Source organism: Crocuta crocuta, unplaced genomic scaffold (assembly GCF_008692635.1).
Source record: "Crocuta crocuta isolate KB4526 unplaced genomic scaffold, BGI_CrCroc_1.0 scaffold26, whole genome shotgun sequence".
NCBI classification, from domain to species: domain Eukaryota; kingdom Metazoa; phylum Chordata; class Mammalia; order Carnivora; family Hyaenidae; genus Crocuta; species Crocuta crocuta.
In genome coordinates this window covers 17,670,731-17,693,007 of record NW_027532249.1, presented here as the reverse complement: position 1 = coordinate 17,693,007, position 22,277 = coordinate 17,670,731, and the positions used below count along the sequence as shown (strand labels likewise).

General features: G+C 38.8%; 1 protein-coding gene across 1 annotated transcript in view; it reads left to right on the top strand.

Moving 5' to 3' along the window:
* CHST9 (carbohydrate sulfotransferase 9) overlaps positions 1-22,277 on the top strand; it is a 202,229-nt gene that overhangs the window by 76,393 nt on the left and 103,559 nt on the right. The window contains exon 3 of the mRNA XM_077778177.1: positions 17,718-17,759. Coding sequence (XP_077634303.1) covers positions 17,718-17,759 — 42 coding nt within the window. The remainder of the gene's footprint in view (positions 1-17,717; positions 17,760-22,277) is intronic.

Genomic DNA, 22,277 nt, shown 5'->3' with positions numbered 1-22,277 from the left:
TTGTTTGTCCCTGGAGAGCCCATTCTTACACACTGACGGTGCACTGCTACACCCTGCGTGTGTCGTCTGGCCAAGGTCACTTGGGTAGCAAACAGGTAACAAGCGTTGAGACTTGAATCCGGGCCTGTGACCCACATCTATCCCAATACAGGCCCTGGAGCTTTGCTGGAAAGATAAGTAAACTATTCTTTCCCCATAGTCTATCATCACATGGCCCAGGTTGGTATAAATGAAGTATCATATTTATCCATTCCCGAGTTCCTAGGTACCAATTTTCTGCTTCAGGCTCCCAGGCAATCCATCTCTGGTGTGTTTGCTTTTTAAAATAGCTTTCCTGAAGAACTGGCTCTCGGAACTATGTTAATGAATTCTATTTTTAAAAAAATAACCAATTTTCTCTGGGTTTATGGTTTCACAACAATATTTATTATTGAGCGAAATAAAGTATCTTAGATACATTTGTCCACCCACAGAATGGAAGACGTACAGACAGGCTGTTCATTAAAAGAAGTCCTGAAGAGGTTATTTTTAAACAAACTTCATTTTCCAGCCAGTCAGATTTATGATAGAGAGTGAACAACAGCACAGCTGTGCCCCATTATTTCGAAAATACCTTAAATTCCATTGTATAACACTGCATTTAAAAGACTGTCTTTATGCAAACTAAACAAATGTGAAATGGTAAGTAGCTAATGGAGGAGAAATCACTATGTGTAACCACATGGTCAAAGTGCAAATGTGAAACATATCCTCCGAAATTCTCTACAAGCGTTGAATTTGCATTGCTATTACAGCACCCAGGGCAGGGTTTATTTGAACACAGTCAAGACTTGAAACATGGTTTCTTTAAGTGGCAGGATGAAATACTATCTTTAGGGATATCACAGTGCCTCCTTTGATGACTGAAAAAGAGAAACTTACCTGGGTTGATTCTTGCACAACACATATGTGTTCCTTTTACTCAGGTGAGGAAATGAAGAAGAGTTTGGTAATTTTGTTAGCCCAAAATTACTTCTGGCTTTTCTCTTAGATTAAATATTTTCGGGGCGCCTGGGTGGCTCAGTCAGTTAAGTGTGACTCTTGGTTTCGGCTCTGGTCATGACCTCACAGTTCATATATTGAGCCCCACTTTGGGCTCTGCACTGACAATACCAAGCCTGCTTGGGATTCTCTCTCTCTTTCTCTCTCTCTCTCTCTCATACTCTCTCTCTCTCTCTCTCTGTGCCTCCCCTGCTCACACTGCCTCTCTCTCTTTCTCTCAAAATAAATTAATTAAAAATGTATATTCTGTAAAAAAAAAAAAAGCCACAAGGAACTCCCAATTAAAATGGAAAGTAACTCAAATACAAATAGACTTTCAGGAGCTATCTGATAGATCTCATGAAGGCAGTACAAGCTAAAACAGGCCCCCAGAAAGTTCAGTTCATGTCAGTTTCAACGTCCTGTGGAAGTTGCATCAAAGGGCATTCTCTGTGTGTATATCAGTCAATGTCATAGTAACTACGCTCTAATCTGACACGATTTGGGAATGGAGCATTCTAGGTAACTATGTACTTTGATTAGTTTAAAATGGCATTTACGCTAACAAAGGATTAAAAATGCCCACAGAAATAGAATATAGGTGATCCTTGGGCTTCCTTGTGAAAGGAGTCTTAAGTCATCCCTGATTTTCCCACAGAGAAAACAATGAACTTGTATTTCTAACCAAGGAACAGGTGCCCAACTTTTTTTTTTTCATAGAAATGACCACGAACATTTTAATCAACTGTAAATGATATACTTGTACACTGTGTAACTAGAAACCTTCTAAAGTGAATGTAAGTCATTTGAGCTGAGCAGTACAGGAATCAGTCATACAAACTGTCCTATTATTTCACGGAAAATTCCCAGATAAGAGGATTGGCAGGGCAGGAGAGCAGCCATGAGATTGTGAGGAAACAAGAAGCCCCCGAAGACTGCTCACCCCAGAAATGAGGTTATGATGTGAGTGGCAGTTGGAGGAACTCTAAAAGGGGCAGAGCCTTAGTTGAAAAAGTAGAAGGGGGGTTGGGAATATCAGCATCTAGGGACTCTCAGAAGCAGCTGAGTAACCTAGCCAACTAATTCATACTAAGAGGCTAATGAATGGTCATGAATTAATACAGTATTCCTTCCAGGTAGCATATTTTTTAAGTTTATTTATTTGAGAGAGAAAGGGAGAGGGAGAACACGTACATGAGTGGGGGACGGGCAGAGAGAGAGAGGGAGAGAAAGAATTCCAAGCAGGCTGCGCACTCAGCACAGAGCCCCACGTGGGACTCGATCTCACAAACTATAATATCATGACTTGAGCCAAAATCAAGAGTCAGACACTTAACCAACTGAGCCACCCAGGCACCCCCCAGGTAGCATATTTGAATTTTGTTCAATGTGATCATTGATGTCTTGGCTTCCATTTGAACCATTTGTAAGAAAGGATGGTTCTGGCCATGGTCCATACCTTTGTTTGAACATCTTTGCCTTATTAGAATCCTCTCAGAATGTCTCTTCAATGTTATCTCTGCTTGCTTGCCTATATTTGCTTATACATCTTCACTATGCTTTAGTTATTAACATGACTGTAAATCTCTAGTATATTTCTTACTGCACAGAAACAATCTGTATCTCTCAGCCAAATATGGTCCTTTCCTCCTCAAGAATTTCCCTGAAATGTAATTCTACCCTTGCCTTCTCTGAAAACATACAGCTCTGTGTTTCACTGATACACTGATACAAATAAAACACCACTTTCAACTTCATAATAATTTCATTTGCTTATTTGGGTTATTTTTTTCCTCTCTCTCTTGCCTTCTAGTCAGCAATCCAGTAGAAATATAATACAAACCATACATGTAAATTTAAATTTCTGAGTAGCCACATTTTAAAAACTAAAAAGAAATAGGAGGGGCACCTAGGTGGCTCAGTCAGTTAAGCATCTGACTTTGGCTCAGGTCATGCTCTCCGGGTTTGTGGGTTCAAGCCCCATGTCCAGCTCTGTGCTGCCCGCTCAGAGCCTGGAGCCTGCTTCTGATTCTGTGTCTCCCTCTCTCTTTGCCCTCCCCTATTCATGCTCAGTCTCTCCCTCTCTGAAAAATAAATAAGCATTAAAAATTTATTTTTAAGAAATAGGTGAGATTAATTTAATAATATGCTTATTTAAGGTGGTATATTAAAAATGTCATCATTTCAAACTATTATCAATATAAACATTATAAATAAGATGCTAGAAATGATGCATTCACCAGACATGTGCATTACAATAGAGATTAATGGAGTACAGGACACCGTTGTGCACTGAGGCCCTGAAGAATTAACCTTTATCAGCATCACGCCTAGTCCTGGAATGCCTTTTTGGAGACTGATGTCCTTGCAGGTTCTGTTTCCTTCGTTTCTGAGCTAGGTTTTAATGAAATCGAAAAATGTAGTGAAAACAAAACAGAAGTTGCTTGTAGGGCTCTGTTTTGTCCCTGGTGCCTCCCACAGGGCCTGGAAGAAGCCAATTCTCAGGAAGTGTTGGCAACAAATGAAGGAGCAAGTGGCTTTGTGAAATCATCAGACACAGAAAATGTCCCTCTGNTTTTCCAAAAAGGCAAAAGAAAAAAAAAAAAAAAAAAAAGAAAATGTCCCTCTGGGTTTCATAAGGAAAGAAGTCCCTGAGAATGATGGGAGGAAATTGCAAAGAGAGGACAGGAGAAAACCAGAGACATGGAAACATACATGAGAAGGGGATGAACACCCTAGACAGCGCCTCTGAAACAGCTCAAAGAATTATCTCCAACCAACCCCAGCGCTGTAAGCATTTCCTTGTCCATAAATTAAACTGAAAACCTTATTAATTCTGCATATAAATTTCTGGATCCTAATTCAGTTTGGAAGTGAAGTCATTCATTTATTCATTCGTTTATTGGAGAGCTATTAAAAGAATATTTATTATTTGCCACTATGTGTCAAGGGCAAAGCACCATGGTTATATGTGAGATGGAGAGAAATCTAATATATAAAAATATTCTTTGATTCGATTGTTTAGAGGAAGTAGAGGGTTGGATGGTATTTTCTAAATTTTGCCGTCAGATCCATGACCAATGAGTGTTGATTGCCCTGGAATGAGTCTATTTGCCTGAAGAGATAATGAATATTACCTTTTCAGTGTCACTGTGGCATTTAAACAAAGAACAAAAATCACTCTTTTTTTATATATATAATTCTGTCATTGCTGCACTTGTTGATTTTCAGTATTCTGCTATTATTTTTAAATATGTATGTAAATACAAGGAAAGACTATTATTTGCATACAGAATTTTTTTTTCATTACCTGCCTACGTGCTAGCAGAGATGGGAGTCAACATTTAGAAGTGATTTGGGGGATTGGACTGAAAAGAGATTGCAGGGTGTCACTCACATTTATCTCCCAACTTTCCCGCCGTCCTTTGTTGCTTCTCTTTTAATTGCAATCAAGCACATTTATCAGTAACTCATTTGCCATTAATATAGGGGCTTCTACGTTTTGGAAAATAATAGGATATGAGTGACAGTTTCTCCATGCCGAGGAATGTTTGATTTTTCTTCTCTTGCAAAGTGAACCTAACAAGTGTCTGCATGCCTTTCCTGTGTTTGCTGCTAGCCAGGCCTTCTCAGCAGTGAACAGTAGTTGTCATTGTGTGCGAGTGGGACAGCTGTGCATAGACTTCCTGGGAATTTCCAGGGCAGTTGTGAAGAGTCAAGCTATCGTATTCAGTGTACCCTTAATCAGCATGTCTGTAGCATTACTTCTCTAAAGTTAAAATAAATGCATCATCTTCAAAATATATAACGCATACTTCATATGCATATAAACTATATAGAATTCATATGTAATTATAGTTGTTAGTTTTTAATTGATCAAATGATAACATTAAAATCCATGGCTTAGCTTAAACAGTTTTTGGTTGAAATACCCAGCACAGAAAGGGCTATGACAATATAATTTTTTATGATTTTTAATTTTTTTAAGTATAGTTGAAGGACAATGTTTCATTAGTTTCAGGTGTACAGCATAGAGATCCGACAAGACTATTGTTAGGCTGTGCTCACCACAACGACAGCCGGTACAGAAGGTACCATCCTTTACCACACAGGGCTATTGCAGTATTCCCTATGTTGTGCTTTTATCCCTGTGACTTTTATCCCTCATTCCATAATTGAAATATGATGATTTTTTGATTGTTGAACATACTAGAAAGTTAGCATCTTCGTTCTTTATTTAACCTGATGCCAATGTACAGAATATTTTTTGAACAGTAAAATGTAAATTTATGACTAGAATTCAATTTACCTTTCTAGCATTTATTGAGAAAATAAGAAAAAATCATTTTCTGCCCCCACATGTGGAAGAAAATCAAAAGAGAGATAACCAATAGAATATTTTTTAACTCTATAGCACAATCTTTAAGTAACAACTTCCTGACCCAACTGGATTAGGTCCTGGTTCCACATTTGAGTACCAGTAATGCCCTATTCTAAGTATTCCGATTATAGTCACAGTGTTTGAATTTCACTGAACTTTTCAGAAAATATTTAAAGTCAGCAGTAATCACAGTCTTTGAGGGATTTTAAAAATCAAACAAACAAAAACTAAATGACCTGAAAGATGGATTTCCATACCTCTTGATTTTAAGTAAGATGTAAGTGATTGTTGGCAGAAATAGAAAAAGCAAACAGATGCCTTGGGTCAGCTTGCATCATTTATCTTTTCTCTCGAAAGATCATCACACTGAGTTCAGTAGGATTTAGGGTAGCATAACTTGGGCAGTATACTCCTTCCACTAGTAAATTGTCAAGTGTAACATTGTCACTCATGAGATAATGTCAAAGGAAAGTCTTTGCTCTGGGTGAAAAATAAAAGATTTGCCTGTAAGATGGCAGATATGATTTAACTTTTAGTTCATATTTGCTGAGAGAAATGTAAACACTGGGGCACCTGGGTGGCTCAGTTAACTGTCCAACTCTTGATTTCAGCTCAGGTCATGATTTCATGGTTTGTGAGATCGAGCCCTGTGTTGGACTCTGCACTAACAGCTCGCAGCCTGCTTGGTATTCTCTCTCTCCCTCTCTCTCTTCCCCTACCCCTCTTGAATGTGCTCTCTCTCTCTCTCTTTCTCTCTCTCTCTCTCAAAAAAATAAACATCTTTAAATAATTTTAAAGAAAGAAATGTACACATCAAGGCTAAGATGTGACTAATTTGGATTTTCTTTTGACATTTGACTTCAGAACTTGGTGTAAGTAGTATAATACAGTATAGTTTAGTATTTGAAATGATACCATAATCAGTATGCTTCAATAAAGAGTCTATGTAAGGGGCAAAAACAAGTGTGTCCCTGAAGCACATAGATCTTCTCCAGAGCACTGGGATGGAAAATTTAAAGGTGAAATAGTTCAGGATGCCTGAGTGGCTCAGTCGGTTAAGCGTCCTGACTTCGTTTCAAGTCATGATCTCACAGTTCCAAAGTTTGAGCCCCACGTGGGGCTTTCTGCTGTCAGCACAGAGCCTGGAACCCACTTAAGATCCCCTGCCCCCACTCTCTCTGCCCATCCTCTGCTCATACTCTCTCTCTGAAAAATAAACAAACATGAAAAAAATAATAAAATAAAACAAAATAAAATCAAGTAAACAAAACAAAATAAAATAAAATAAAGGAGAAATAGTTTAGAGCTTTGGAAACCAGCAAAAGCAAAGCAGTTGTTTATCCACTCTCTGGCCCCAAGCCCTAGTAAGTTCTAAAGATCAGCTGTGTAATATTGTACCCATCCCAAACATACTGTACTGTACACTTAAAAATTTGTTAAAAGGATACACTGATGTTAAGAATTCTTACCACAATAAAATAAAATTTAAAATTAATCAATTAAATAAAATAAACAGTCAAGTTCTATATAGAAGGAGACATTTATTGACTAACTATAGGTATAATTGCACTAGCAATGTGACCAAAATGTCAAAACTGATCATATGATGGTCCAGACCTTTGCTCGGGCAATTAGAGGTTTAGAAAATACTGGTCCCACCCAGTAGTTAGGGAGTTTTGAGACCACTTAGCTGCGTCTAAAGCAAAGTGGAAAATGATCTTAATAAATGAAGCTTTTCCATTTTTCTTTATGTTTGAAAATTTTCGTAAGGTCAGAAGACTAAGTAAAGAAAGCATGGCAACTGTGCCTTTGGTTTTCCTCCTGTCAAAACCCTAAAGTGCAATCTCATCACGTTGTATTTCCAGAAGTGGCTGTTGGGTTGGACAATCAGATCGTGTCTTTTAGACAGTTCGGGCAAGCAGAGGAAGGAAGGATTTCTTCCCTGAAACTGGAGCCCTGAAACTGGAGTGAAAGGGTAAATGAAGTCCAGTCTTCTTCACCTTTGGGAACTTACCTACAAAGGTTGATTCCTACCCCTTCCTTGTCCTTCAGACCAGCTGACACTACTTATTGCCACCAACTTGAAACCAACTTGAATCCTCCAGTGCCTGTACTTGATCTGCAAAATTGTTTCATAGACACTGATACACTGCCATGATCGATATGCACTTTTGAATTCTGCACATTTTTATTTTAAACTTTTTAACTGGGTTTCTAATTATAAATAATCTACTTCAGTAGGCTCATATTTTTCTTTTTTCAGTTGGTCATTATCCAAGAGAAAAGATAAAATTAAACACCGGGACACCACTTTAGCTAGGGTAGTGAAGGAAGATCTCTCTGAGGAGCTGGTATTTGAACTGAATCATGAATGATGTGAAGGAGCCTGTCATGAGCAAATCTGACAGAAGAGGGAATGGCAAGTACAGAGGCCCTGAGGCAGGATAAGTTTGGTGGAGCGAGGAAGCCAGAAAGAAAATCAGCAAGGCTGGAGCATAGTGAGTGTGGGTGAATATGTAGGCAGTGTTGGCTTATGTGGAACCGTACAGACTGTAGTAAAGAGTTGCCATTTTATGATAATCACAATAGAAAATCACTCCAAAACTTGATGAGAGGAAATGAGATGATTTTTTTTTAGTACTCTGGCTTGGGAGGGGTTCTAGAGAAAAAAAAAAAAAAAAAAGGGGGTAGGGAAAACATTTACAAAGCTATTAAACCCAGGAGAAAAATGAAGTGCTCTAGACTAGAGTATTTTAGGTGAAAATAATGACACACTGTCAGATGTAGGATATATTTTTGAGGTAGAGATGACAGTGAACACTGGTGGATTGGATGTGGGTGGATAAGAGAGGGCTAAGGGATGGCTCTAAGTGTTTGGCTTGAGCAGCTGGTAATAATATGATTAGCTGGGATGTGGCCAAGCATGAGGGGGCCAATCTGGGGAGCTTAAGATAAAAGGAGATTTCTATTCTAGATATGTTAAATTTGAAATCACTATTACCTACCTAATCAAAGACACTTCTTGGATATCTATTGCGGGTATCTAGGTGAGAAATAAGAGTGGCCTGAGCTAAAAAGAGGTGGTAGGACTGGGTGATGGATTTGAGAATGGGAACATGGTTGTTAATGGCAAGTGTCCACGAGGGAATGCAAGTGGAGTTCCAAGCCCCTGATTTGGATGCCTGAGTGGTGCCAGTCCTTGAGAGGGAGCACAAGGGGAAAAGTATGATTGGAAGAGGAGGACTTCATATTTATAGGCATGATTTTAGTGCTTACAGTAGACCAAAAGCCACGTGCACTGAGCATGTTCTTATCTGAGTTTGGAGCTTGAGTGAGAGACACAGTTTAGAGACTTGGGAGTCAACGTTGTAAAGATCCTTGTTATCAGCAATAACAAGGTGGATGAGACTACTCAGAAAGAGCCAGGAGTGCAAAAACATAATGAAACTGAATTTCAGATGAAAAGAAAGGCTTGATGTGGATCATAGTGGTTAGCAAAACAATTCCAAAAACACAGAGAAGGGAGGAAAGACTATAAATACCCTTCCAAATCAGATGCATCATTTCAAGCTCCTCTTCAACCAGAATTTAAATGAGTCAATATTGATTGTGAGTGTAAGTCTCATATACAAAGAGCAAAACCTATGATCATAGAACATGACAATAAAGAATATAGAAGTTGAGACTTTGATTTTGAATTCTTGGATAATTAAATACATACTGTTGGTGGGAGTGCAAAATGTTGTAGTCACTATGGAAGAAGAGTATGGAGGTTTCTCAAAAAATTAAAAATGGAACCACTGTATAATCCAGCAAATCCCACTTCTGAGTATTTATCTAAAAGAATTAAAAATCAAGATCTAGGAGAGATATTTGCACTGCCATGTTCACTGTGGCACTATTCGCAATAGCCAAGTTGTGAAAACAACTTAAATGTCCTTGGAAAGATGAAGAGATAAAGAAAATGTGGTATATACATCCAATGGAATACCATTGAGCCTTGAAAAAAGAAGGAAGTTCTGTAACATACAGCAACATGGATGGACCTTGAGGATGGTATGCTAAGTGAAATAAGCTGGACCCAAAAAGACAAATATTGCATGATTTCACTTACATGAATTATCTACAGTAGTCAAAGTCATAGACTCAAAGAGTAGAATGGTGGTTACCAGGGGCTAGGAGAAGGGGAAAATAGGGAGTAACTAGTCAATGAGCATAAAAGTCAAGCAAGTTAAATATGCTTCGGAGTCCTGCAGTATAACATTGTATGTATAGGCAACAATAATGTGCGGGTAAAAACTTGTTAAGTGGGTATATCATTGTATATCCAGATGATATTAAGGCTGAATAATTGTCTTACATGCAGTTGAGGTCAGCAGAAGACAAGCTAGAAGTGATAGAATCAGATCCCCGTTATGAGGCTGCAAGGAGTGTGCTAGCCATTCAAATAAATGGAGCTCCTCTGGCTCTGAAGTCAGTGAACACTCCCTGCCCCACAGCTGCCTCTTTAGGATAATAGAAGGACCGGGGCACCTATATGCCTTAGTTGGTTGAACACCTGACTCTTGATTTTGGCTCAGGTCATTATCTCACACTTCGTGAGTTAGAGCCCCGTATCTCTCTCCTCTCTCTCTCTTTCTCTCTCTCTCTCTCTCTCTTTCTCTCTCTCCCTCTCTCTCTGCTCTTACTCTGCTCATGCACTCTCTCAAAAATAAACAAACAAACAAACTTTTATAAAAAAGAAGAAAAATAGAAGGTCTATGTCTGGGAGGAACTCAGGATTGTTAATTTTCTTTTTACAAATAGATTGAATAAAGCAAGGAGAGGGTAACTTGTTAAAAGTCACCCACCTGCTTTTGGGTGAAGTCTATGAGGATGTTGGAAGCATTCCTGTTGTACTCTGGTATGATATTTATGGGACTCTTTTCAAAGGCAATGAAACCAACTTCATGTATGCCCTCTGTGTGCCTTGTGGCTGAATCTACTTCTGGAGAAAGTCGAGTGTAAAGGTTATGAGTGCAAGCTCTACTCTCAGACTCCCAGGGCTGGAGTCCCTGCTCTGTCCCTTAGGAGTCATGTGACAGCCTCTCCCAACTTGCTCTCCTTATTTGTCAAATGGAGATAATGACAGTATTATCTTCTGGAGTTGTAAGAAGGGTTGAGTGAGATAACATCCGTCAAGCCCTCGGCCTAACATGTAGCTCGTGGTATGTTCACAATAAATTTTGGCAATCTTTTTATTGCTGTTGATATTACTTTATATTACTTGCCTCTGTCTTTTAGCATCTAGGATGGAAACGTTAATAACACATCCAGAGGTTTGTCTGGATGTAGTGGGAATAAAACAAATATTTGTTGAGACAGTGACAAAGGAAGGAAGAAAGAAGAAAGTAAGTGAGGGAGAGTTTAGCACCAAAAGATCTTTCTTCATTGTCAGACTCATATTTCTGAAATGTAGGAATGTATAAGGTGTTTCTATTATTGCTATTACCCATTTTTCTGATCTGTGTAGTAGGGAGCCAACATTTTTCACAGAGTGTAGGAAAGAACAAGAAGGAAGGGAAGTGTCTCTGTGTGTTGTAAGCGTGGCAGACAATTTCAGAGGTTTGCCCTTTGTTTTCACTGCTAAACCAGATTCCTATACCTCATAGGCTACTCCTACGGAGTGTCTCTGTGTGTACTAGTCTGAGGCACAGAGAAAGCAGAGACAAAGTGCTTTCCTTTAGTGAGCTTGCATGTGGCAGAGTCAGTCGACACAAAAGTATTTATTAAACAGTGGAAGTGTCTACAGATGGTGTGGTATAAGGGTTAGGCGCGTGGACCCTTTTGCCAGACCTCCTGAGTTTGGATCCAGCCCTTGGCAACTTTAAACAATTTGACATCATTTTACTGAGGGGATAGCCATTGAGATCTCGGACATTTTTGTCAATTTCTTACAACGACATAGAAATCTTAATACTTTTCTAATTTGCTTCCTGAAGGAAGCAACACAGCATGAATAGGAACATGGATAGGAAAACTACCACATAAATAAGAAAAACAAGGTGACTGCATGATCATGAAAACCTATTCATTTACTTATGTTTGCCCCATGTGCTGGAATCTCAAAGTTGAGATGGACATTGAGACATTTTGTAGATAAGAGAATTAGGGCCCTGGGCAGACTGGGTTCATTGGTTTACCCGGAGACACGTGTAGGATCAGACTTGCCCCTTTTCAGTGCCGCTGTCCCTTCAGAGGCTGCTGTTTGGGCCGGCCTTCTCAGCCCTCCCACGGGACATGATTTGTACTTTATTCTATAGACAACTTGCCAGAACATGCTGGATCCCTCTGCCCAGGGAGCCCGGCGTGAGCGCAGGTGTGCTCAGCAGCCAGCAGGGCACAGAGTCTGGTCCAGCTGGAATGGAGCTTCTTAAAAAGGAACACTCAATACACCCAGTGGCGCCGGATCTTGCCCTCTTTCTCTGTCACTTGTGTTTCCTTGCAGTTAATTTTGTTCACTAACTAAAAACGAGTTAACTCATTGTGTGATCTTTAGGAAATAAAATAAGCAGTTTACTCGCATGGTCTTTACATTTGTACCCATGTTAATTAAATAATTAATCTATTATCTATGTAATGCTTCCGAAAACATATTGAAATGAGATACTGTTTTATATATGAAGGAGGCTTTAAATCTCAACCACATTTATAGCCAAATAAATGATGGCAATAATTATTTTTTGAAACTAGGTCGTTTAAAAATGAAAGAGCTATTTTTGAAAGTATATAAAACTGACGTCCCATGCATGAACATTTCGCACAATTTAACATAATTTTATTGAAAGGATACCCATTTGAGATCTTAACCTTTTTTATGAATTCCTTATAAAGTCATAGAAATCTTAATGCCTTTCTAATTTGCTTCTTGAAGAAAATAATTTGGAAAATGCCAAGGAAAGAAACATGGAAGGCATTTAACATAAACTGAAATCATTAATACTTAATGGAAAAACATAATAATCCTTTGTGAGGCATTTTAAAACAGCTACTCTAAGATTATCCCTTCTGGGAGGCTAGGAGGTTCTTTAAAACTGGTGCTAATCGTCTTACTCAAAGAAGGTCTTGATGGAGATAGAACCTGGAAAATCCAAGGATTAGAAGCAACTGGATGGTGAGGCTCAAATGCCTTTAGTGTAATTGCCATTTGTCATCACAGATTTCTACTAAGCTTGCTCCCGCCCTGGCTCCCTGTGGGACTATTGGGTCAGACGTTCTTCTGTGTTGATTATTGTTTGCCAGAGAGGAGGGATGCCCTTTCAGAGTTCCTTCCATTCCAGAGTTGCAAAAACTGGTTCTGAAAATAGTTGGCAGTGTCAGTTGACCAAATGTGTTTGATGAAACCCCTTTTGTTTTGAACCAGTGATGCCTAAAGTCAGGAAATACCTGGGTGAACTTAATGGCAGGGTTCTTGTTTGCCAATTCCTAAGACTATCTTCTCACTTTCTTTCTTCTTTCTTCTTTACTGTGCTTTCTTGATGACTCTTGTGATCTATCTCGAGCTCCCTTCCTGGTTGGAGGCAGTCTCCCCAGCCCCCACAGGCTTCTCTACCCTAGGGTTCATGGGACAGAAGGAAAGAATACTGGAAGGGTGGACTTGGAGACAGAATTCTGGAGCCAAATCCTTGTTCTACCTCTAGTTTTACAATCTGGGGCAAGATGCCTAAACTTATTGTCTCCTTCTCCTTCTCTCTCCATTTAAAAATATATATGTGTTTATATATTTATCAAAGTAATACATACACAAAGTATAAAATACAATAGAAGTTTGTTTTTTTTTAACTAACCCTCTGTTAAATGATTTGCCTAGTGAAGCAATGCTCTCCCTTTCCTAGATGTAACCTACTGAAGGATTCTCATAACCAGCCTAACAGAGGAGCCCCACCTGTTATCCGTCTAGTTTACCTGTAAACTTTTGACCCCACCTGTGGGGATATATGTGGACCATGTGCCAGTTGTGTTTGTTCCCAAACCTGCTGTGCGAATTAAACTTGTTCATATAATTATTCAATTCAGTTACAAATTATGTAAACCAATGACATATGGGTGCATAAAAAATTGCTATTTCTATAAAAATGCTTTAGAAAGACTCAATAATGCTGAGTTATTAAAAGTAAAATGCTATAGATTAAGGTGTGAAGATATAATGGTAACATATTCAGAAAAAATTCAATTCTAAAAGGATTACATGTTAGATGTTATTGTGGTTATTATTAATTTAATAATTGTGCATCCAAGTAATTTTAGTAGAAAACAGGAAAGAAGGTAAGGTTAGACCAAATTAACATGTCAAAAGAAAATATTGGAATAAACTTAAAACATTTTTTAATGTTTATTTATTTTAATGTTTATTTATTTTTGAAGGAGAGAGAGACACAGCGTGAGCAGGGGAAGGACAGAGAGAGAGAGAGGGAGACACAGATGAAGCAGGCTCCAGGGTCTGAGCTGTCAATTCAGAGCCCTACACAAGGTTCAAACTCACAAGCTGTGAGATCATGACCCAAGCCAAAGTCATACGCTTAACCTACTGAGCCACCCAGGTGCCCTTGGAATAAACTTTTAAATCCAGCAACCAAATATGAGACAGCAGAGGACCTAAACTTCACTGTGACCATTTTTTTTTTAAATCAGAATACCAGTATGTAAAATTGAGGGTATTGATAATCACATTCCTGAAAGGTTTGGCTGGAGGGGGAAAAACCATTCATTCATGAAATGTAACCCTATTTCAGTTTCAACAACAAATTGCCACATGATCTTAGGAATCTGTCCAACCTTTTCCTGTCTCTCTGTATTCTCTCCTAGGTAAGGATGATGATAAACAACATGATTAGTTTCTCACTGTGGCCAGAGGAATTACTTTGAGAAAAGTGCATTGTGGTCGTATTTGTGTTCTCTCACTTGAATGTGAGCTCTGTCTGACTCAGTGTGCTATTTATGATGCATGGAGCTCTCCAACCCTGAGGAAAAGGATCAGTGAAACGCTATTTTTTTTAAATTGATTTCCCATCAAAGCTCTAGACCTTCTCACTTAGTATGGTTCTTATGCCAAGTCTCAACAGGTGAAACGTGCTTTACTACCCAAACCAAAAATGACTCGGAAGAAAGTCCTGTGGAGAAGGGAAAGATCCTGTTTCATTAGGTTGTCTATACCACTAAACTAAGCCTTTAATATCGAAATCAACCTCATAAGCACAATGTAAGAATATGTACACTGGATGTTAACATTAATCTTAGGGGCACTGGTCAAAACCCAGTTAATTTCTGTTATGTGAAACAAGCCTGAATGCTGAGATTTAAAGTCATCCACAGAAATGGATATTCATGGTTATTTAATATATGATCATGTAGCGAGGAAGTTAGTCTATGTTGATTGTATGAACTGAACCCAACATCCTAGGTTACATTATAAAAATATATAGGAATAGCAATGATTTAGAAGATACAGTCAAAGCCTTTAAGAGTGATACATACCATTACTCTTACTGAGTCATGAAGGAGGGTGCTTTTCTTAATGAGACAATTCATTTACTTAAAAATAGGTGGCGCGTACTTTCCATTCTTTTTCTCAGAAAAGAAATGGTTACTGGGAAAAGATATTTTTACCTGGAAAAGAAATTTTTAAAATTAATTTAATTCAATACATATTTATACAGGGCGCAAAACTAGGGTCAGGGAAGTTATAAAGAGGAGTAAGACTGGATCCGCCCTGTGTTTAGCAAATTTACTATAACATGTACAAGACGTGTGCTTATCTAATTAATCTACTGCAGTCTGTGATGTGTGAAGAGCCACTCTAGATGAGGGAGGAGTATCCAATCCCTGACTGCATTTCATTATTATGCCCTAATGTCAGGTTTCCTGAAACCTAGAAATTGGAAGACGGAGGTTTCCTGGGGCTGGGGAGAGGGGCATCGGGGTGTGGTGTTCCATGGGTATAGAGTTTCAGTCGTGCAGGATGAACAAGTAAGTTCTAGAGGTCTGCTATACTACATTGTGCTTTATAGTAAACAATACTATACTGTACAGTTTAACATTTGTTAAGAGGATAGATCTTGTGTTGTCTGTTTCCTACCACAGTAAGTAAAAAAAAAAAAAAGAATAAAAGAAATTGGCAGATGACCTTGCACAGCCTTTATATTTGAGTCATCGTGGACATGGGGAAAAGAGCCTGTCAGGTTCACATTTTTTAAGGAAACCACTTCAGCATTATAAGCCAGAGAACTTAAAAGCAATACCTGATGAGAACAATTCCTCATGCAATCAATAAGCAACTTACCAGAATATCATAAGAGACAAAGGAGCAGCCAGATTTCACTTTTTGAATAGCCATCTTTTCCACAGCAATTTAATTTCCTCCCACAGTTATGTGACAGATTTATATAAACAATGAAAATATGCTGAATAAAATCAGTTTTCTATGGAGGAAGATTTGGGGTTCTAGCCTAAACAATATTCTTATCACCAAGCCACAAGGGTGTGATCTTAATCATGCTACTGTTACATGGGTGAACAGGTAAATATAGAGTTGCAATTACATCAAAGTGGGTTGAAGCAGTGGATTACATATCAGGTTCCAACCCATGGGGATCAGTTGTAGCGTAGGACCTATAACTTATTGATGAGCTCTACAAATGACTTATAAAGGCCTTCATCCAAAATGCAGAAATCACTAAATCAAGTGGAGCTGCTGACACTTTACACCAGGAAACTCATGACAATACAAGTCAGAATGCCCTTAGATGTATCGTTTAAATCATCCTAGAGGCAGAATAGCATTTAACTGACAGAAGTATAAACTGTTCGTCTTAGCATAAATGAAATTCAGTGAAAAATTGATTAAAAAGGCAAAAGCCAATAGGATCTTTGTTGCAATTAGGGTTAAAAAATGAATATTATAACTGAGTTACACTGATCGCAGTTTTTTAAGTAGCACAGGATAGCAAACAGACTTATTCCTATCATTGTTTAGCCTCACCATTCCTAAGTACTTGTTCAAATTTTTAGCAACATACTTTGAAAGGGATATTTTACAGCATACAGAGAACAAAACATTACATATACATGTATTTAATATAGGATATGTATTAATATGCAGTTTAGCATGCAATACATTATATAATATATTTAGTTTAGCATGTAATAGGTTATTATATTAAAATATATATTACATAAAATATGTTATAGTATGCAGTATATAATATGTACTGTATATTATATATTTATAATATGGTTTTTAAGGGAAGAATTATAACTGTAATCTAGAAAGAAGAAATCTAAATAGTCATATTATTACCATCTTGCAGCTCCCTGAAATTGTTCTCTGAATGAGTTAAAGCTCTCCTCTCCCAGAGATGACTAAGCCAGAAGGAATTTGCTATGTTACATTTAGCAACTTCATCTAGTAGAAAGAGGTCCTTCTTGATTATCAGGATGAAAGATCATTGGCTCAAGGAAAGCTAAAGATTTCTTTCTTAGAGCTCTTTACTACAGAATAAATGAACATTAGTTCTGGATGATTTAATATCCATGGGATCACTTCCCTCAAAGAGCCTTTTTTCTTTCATCCTAGATTTTAGTTCATTTACCCTTCCAAGCTTCATAGATCAAGGTATCCAACAGTGAGCCATGAGTATTCCACGCCAGGAGATACATATGGCATATCTATTCTGAATAGCAATTTTATGCAGAGAGATCTGTCCCAAGTACTCAAACAATCTAAGCAGAAAATATAATTGTATATACACAAAGATTTATACAAAGATTCTAAGCAGGAAATATAATTGGATATTAACACACTGACACAAAGAATCCAAGGACACAAAGAATCCAGGGACATTTTCTTCCCTTCAGTGAACATATTCCTACTCCCTCTACCCCACCAGTTCCCCAGCTCTATTTCTCTGATGCAGAGGAAACAGGCACAAGACTCAGTCTTCTCTGTGCAAAGCTTGAAGGTAATGCCTACTTTCCTGATGAGTGACACCAAGCCTGTCACCTCTTCAGTAGCCCAGAAACACAAGAGTGACATATTCTATTTCATGACCCTTCCTCCCCACACTGCATGATTTTCTTTGCTAGAAATAAAATAGTAGAGGCATTGATGCATCTTTATGTAGAAAGTTTTTAAATATACGGGGTGTTTTAAACATACTGGGTGGCTCAGTCATTTGAGCATCTGACTTCGGCTCAGGTCATGATCTCATGGCTTGTGGGTTTGACCGTGCATCCAGCTCTGTGGTGACAGCTCAGAATGAATTGCCTCTCTCTTTTCCAGGATGGGAGCCGGTAAATTACCCGCAGCCTATACCCAGAATCAGTGAGTAAACTTTCTTTATATTTGAGTCTCGGGTAACTATAGATGAGCAGAGCAACGACAAGAATATCTGAAAACCTCATCATGTCACTTTTAAACACCTGTTTTTACAGTGAAACCTGTCACCAGGAAGCAAAGCCTAGGTGCGATTGTTGGGGTGTATAGTCTTGGAAGGTAGAGAGGAGAAGCAAGTAAACCATGATCCTTGTCCTTGGGGAATTTACAAAGGAAACTAAACTTTCAGAAGATAGATTTCAGTTAACATTTAGCTTAATGAAGTTAATGCTCATCTTATTTTAAAAGGTTTGCATTTTTCCTGTTTTTATTTTTAAAGCATTTAACACTTCCCTGAGACATTGTATTGTATTCTCCAGAAATGGCCTTCCTCTATGAATACACCAAAGCCTCATTAATTCAGATATTGCTAATACACAGTTTTTGACAATTTGACCCAAACTAAGATGAAACTTACCTTTGAGTTTTCTGCAAGGACTGGATTTGATAAGACAAATCGAGAGAACACCTGTAACTTATTTAAAGAGAACAATTGTTTTCATGGCTTTTGCATACACAATGGTCTTTAGGCAGAAGGATTCAGCTATAAAGTAAGGATCCACGTCATTAAGTAGATGCCTCCTTAGACAGACTTTATTGGCAGGTTACAGTATTGAAAGTAATAAAACCGCATTGCTTACAATAAATTCTGACTTCCATAATTCAGCCTAGCTTCTCCCTTTTCCTCCCTACCTCCCCAAACTCATTATTCCAATCTAATGAACATAATTTGCTATTATGTTATATGTGAACATAGAATTTATTAATATAAGATCAATTCCCATTATCTTATTTTTTTAACTTACAAATAAATTTTAATTTTTTTGGCTGCCTTTCTGCAACATTGATCACCTGGGTGGCAGTGTGATATTTACTTTTACAAGAAAAATGATATGTCAGTCCCTCTCCTTTTCCCTGATTTCATACAGCAAGTCATTTTTTAAAATTTAAAACAGTATTTTCACAAAAAAGGCAAGAAAAGTTCCCAGGATAAGAGTGGAGATTTAAAATGAGGGGAGGAATCCTTGAAATCAGATCATGCCCTCCTTGGGACATGTTGAAAAATTGGAGTAGTAACTGAATCACTTACTGTCCATCCATCCATCCATCCATCCATCCATCCAACAAACACTTAGTCAAGGGCCATACTTATTGCTTCCAAGTGTGTAGAGGTAAATAAAGTTCTCTTCGTGTCTCTATTGTGCTGACACCCATAAGTTGAAAGAGATGGAGATAAATAAATTTCTCACGTGGTATGTGATGTGTTTTCCTCGTAAGCAAAGTGCTTTGGGAACACAGAGAATTTACCATTAACTCTAACTGGAGTAACTGGGGAAATAGTCATAGCACGTACAACATTTGAGCTTATTCTTAAAGAAGGAATAGAATTTCTGCAAGTAAAGAAAAGGACAACATTTCAAATCCATTTAAGCAGAAGTATGGAAATAGGGAAGCACGTGGAGTGAGCAGAAAAACAGAGCAAACATACTTAGTTGCAGATTGCTGAACAGTGTATGAGATATACAGGTACGTTGCCAAGAAAAACGTGCCCTTTCTTGGTGATTAGAAACAGCAATTGGAGTTCAGAGAAAAATTTGAGACGTGAAAGGTGAAGAAATGGAACAAGATAAAGCCACTCATGAGCAACTGAGAGAACCTTTAAGAACATAGAATAGAACCAGCTTCTCCCTGACATAGAGGAGACGTAAAAAGAAAAACAGATAAATTCGAAGGTGGATATAAAGAAATTCGAGGACATTTATATCTGGGAGCTTCAGATGTTTCTACTATACCATTAGAGAAGCATGAGCTATAAAAAAGCAGGACACAAGTTTGCATCCTAGCTTAGCTGCTGTGAAAGACGTGATGTGGGCAGGTCCCATAACCTGTCTACATTTCATTGGTACCTTCTGTAAAACAGAGGCAAAAGAACTCTTAATTCACAGGTTGTAGAACCACATAAAGCATGTGAAAGCATGTTTTGCACTGTACAGCATTCTGTATCAAGAAGCTGCCTGATGTAGTGGCCAGAACACACGCTGAGTGACCTCGCTTAGCGCTTGTCTGTAAAGTGGGGATTTTATGGGTTACTGAGATGATTAAACATAAGGTTTGTATAACATACGCACATAAAGGCGCTCGACTAATGGGAGCTGCCAGATAGTTATCATCCGTGAATACGAGTTTGTCTCCTGGGAAAAAGAAGAAAAATGCAATGGAAAATGAAAACAAGAAGGGGACATATAAAAATGTTTTTAGGAAGAATTAAAAGCCCTTTCTGAAGACATGACTTTGCAGGTATAGTCATGCCCACGAGCTCCAGAGCAGCCAGAATGGATGACTTGATGGGCTGGAGTTGGGGAAGGTCCAAGTAGGTACTATGCTATCGAGGGAATCATTGAAAATGATTGGTCAGTGCAGATCCCAGAAGCTTACGGGCCTGCCTCTCCAAGACCTGTACTCCTGCCTTAGCACTGAGTTAGCACCATGCTGCCTTTTGCATTCAGGGTCAGCAGCCTGTGATTCTAAGGCTTTTGTCATTATCAGGTAACTAGTGAGTTGCCTAACTTCCCCAAGGTCCAATGTTCCCCTTTCAGCTAAGTTCTCGCTATGGGCTTCTACTCAGAGACCCTCAGCCCCTGCCTGTTCTCCCTCACCTCTCCCCCCCACCCATGTCTCTCAGTCTCCCCCAGCCTCCGCCCAGCCTCCCCTTCCACTTGAGATTTATTTCTTCTCAAGCATACAAGGCAGTGAAAAAACATTTCCACCAACTCTGGAATAAAAACCCAGAGTTTGAACCAAGTAAAGAGGACCCAGACTGCATGCTCTCGGTCCCTCAAGCCGTCAGCACTCATTGGAGACTTCAGTACAGAATTTGCTGGTTACAACAGGCAGGGCCACACTTCTCCCATACCTGGAAGTGGGTTATCTCACCGGCCGCTAGGATAATGTCCGGAATCCTCCTAAAATGTTTAGTGAGCCTTGGGGACCCCAGGAGAGAGCTGCCAAAACCTATCATGATAGCTACTAAACTTACCTCAGAGGGAGATTTGAATTGCTAGAGCGTGTCCTCAATTTGCCAAATGGCAGTAATAAAGAAAATATAGGCTGTATTGTGCTCATTATTGACTCCTATTTTAATTAATGTAAGACACATTCCTCATTTGGGAACATGGTTGATTCATTCACTCAGTAATTATTCATTAAGGATATACTAAGTTCAAGGTATTGCTATCCAAGATCTTTGAAGATAACGAATACAAGCATTTTCCATGAATAACATCTGAAACGTAAGGAAAATCCTGGCAAATTCAGACAAAACTTCAGGTTTCTGTGAATGTACAACTGCAAAGATTCATTAGGGACTGGGAAACCCCAGAGATTTTTCTTCTCTTTCCTCAGGCTTGGTTCCCAGAGTCCACTCTTCTGTGAATGCCAACAGGGCTCACAGAAAATTCATCTCCAAGTACCTTACTTCCTAAACGCTCCTTTCAGACAGCTGTGGTAACCTATGGATGTGTAGATTATTACAGAACATTCTACATCCTCACCCCCCACACATCCTTCCCTATATGTCAGGAGCCATTCTAAAGTGCAGCCTATGTCTGCCTATCCCAGCCCAGTAGGGAGCGCTGGGCAATTCTTCTCCTGACTCCGTGTCAGACTGGGTATTCGCCCACCATACCACAAATGTACGTCAGCCCTTTCCTGAATGTACTTTAATCGCCTGGGGGCCTCCCCTTTCATTCCTACCTGGTTTGTATGCAGTCTTCATTCTAGATTTGCTAGAAAAAATGACTCAACTCTCATTAAAAACAGACACAGACATTTTCTCTCCATTCCATTGCTTTAACCCTAGGTACACCTTCCTTCTGTTTCCTTTTGTAAGCAACATGTCTCCCGTTACTAGCTTCTGTATGTATTTTCCTCTTTACTGCTCATCTCTACCCTTTATGTATCTCAGAGTAGAGCAAACCTTGGAAGAATTTTTTTTGGCTTATTTGCCCCTGAGTTGGAAGAACACAAGACTCCTCTGTCAGTTTCATGGCAAACTCAAAATTAGGAGTGCGTGTGCAGCAGCATCTCATTTACATATTTTTCTCGTTGTTCTTTAAAAATCCTTTGTTGCACAGTGCAGTGATGTTCACTGTGACACAATCCCATGAACCCCTGCAAGAGAGAATACAGTCCAGATTGCACCATCAGAGACTTGGGGACCTTGATAGAATGTTCAAGGCAGAGTCTAAAGCTTGAATCTTCTTACATTGGATCCTGTACTTCCTTCAGCCACCATGTGTAGATACTGGGGAGAAAAATGCTTTCCTTCTATTTCATGAGTGGAGGTAATTCAAAATCATTGCTTAGGGTCATTGAACTGAGAAATGTTCCTTGGATTTTCATGAAGAAAATCTTCCGGCAGGGTTTATGTCCCAGCAAAAGAATGCACACATTTGAGGGTAATACCTT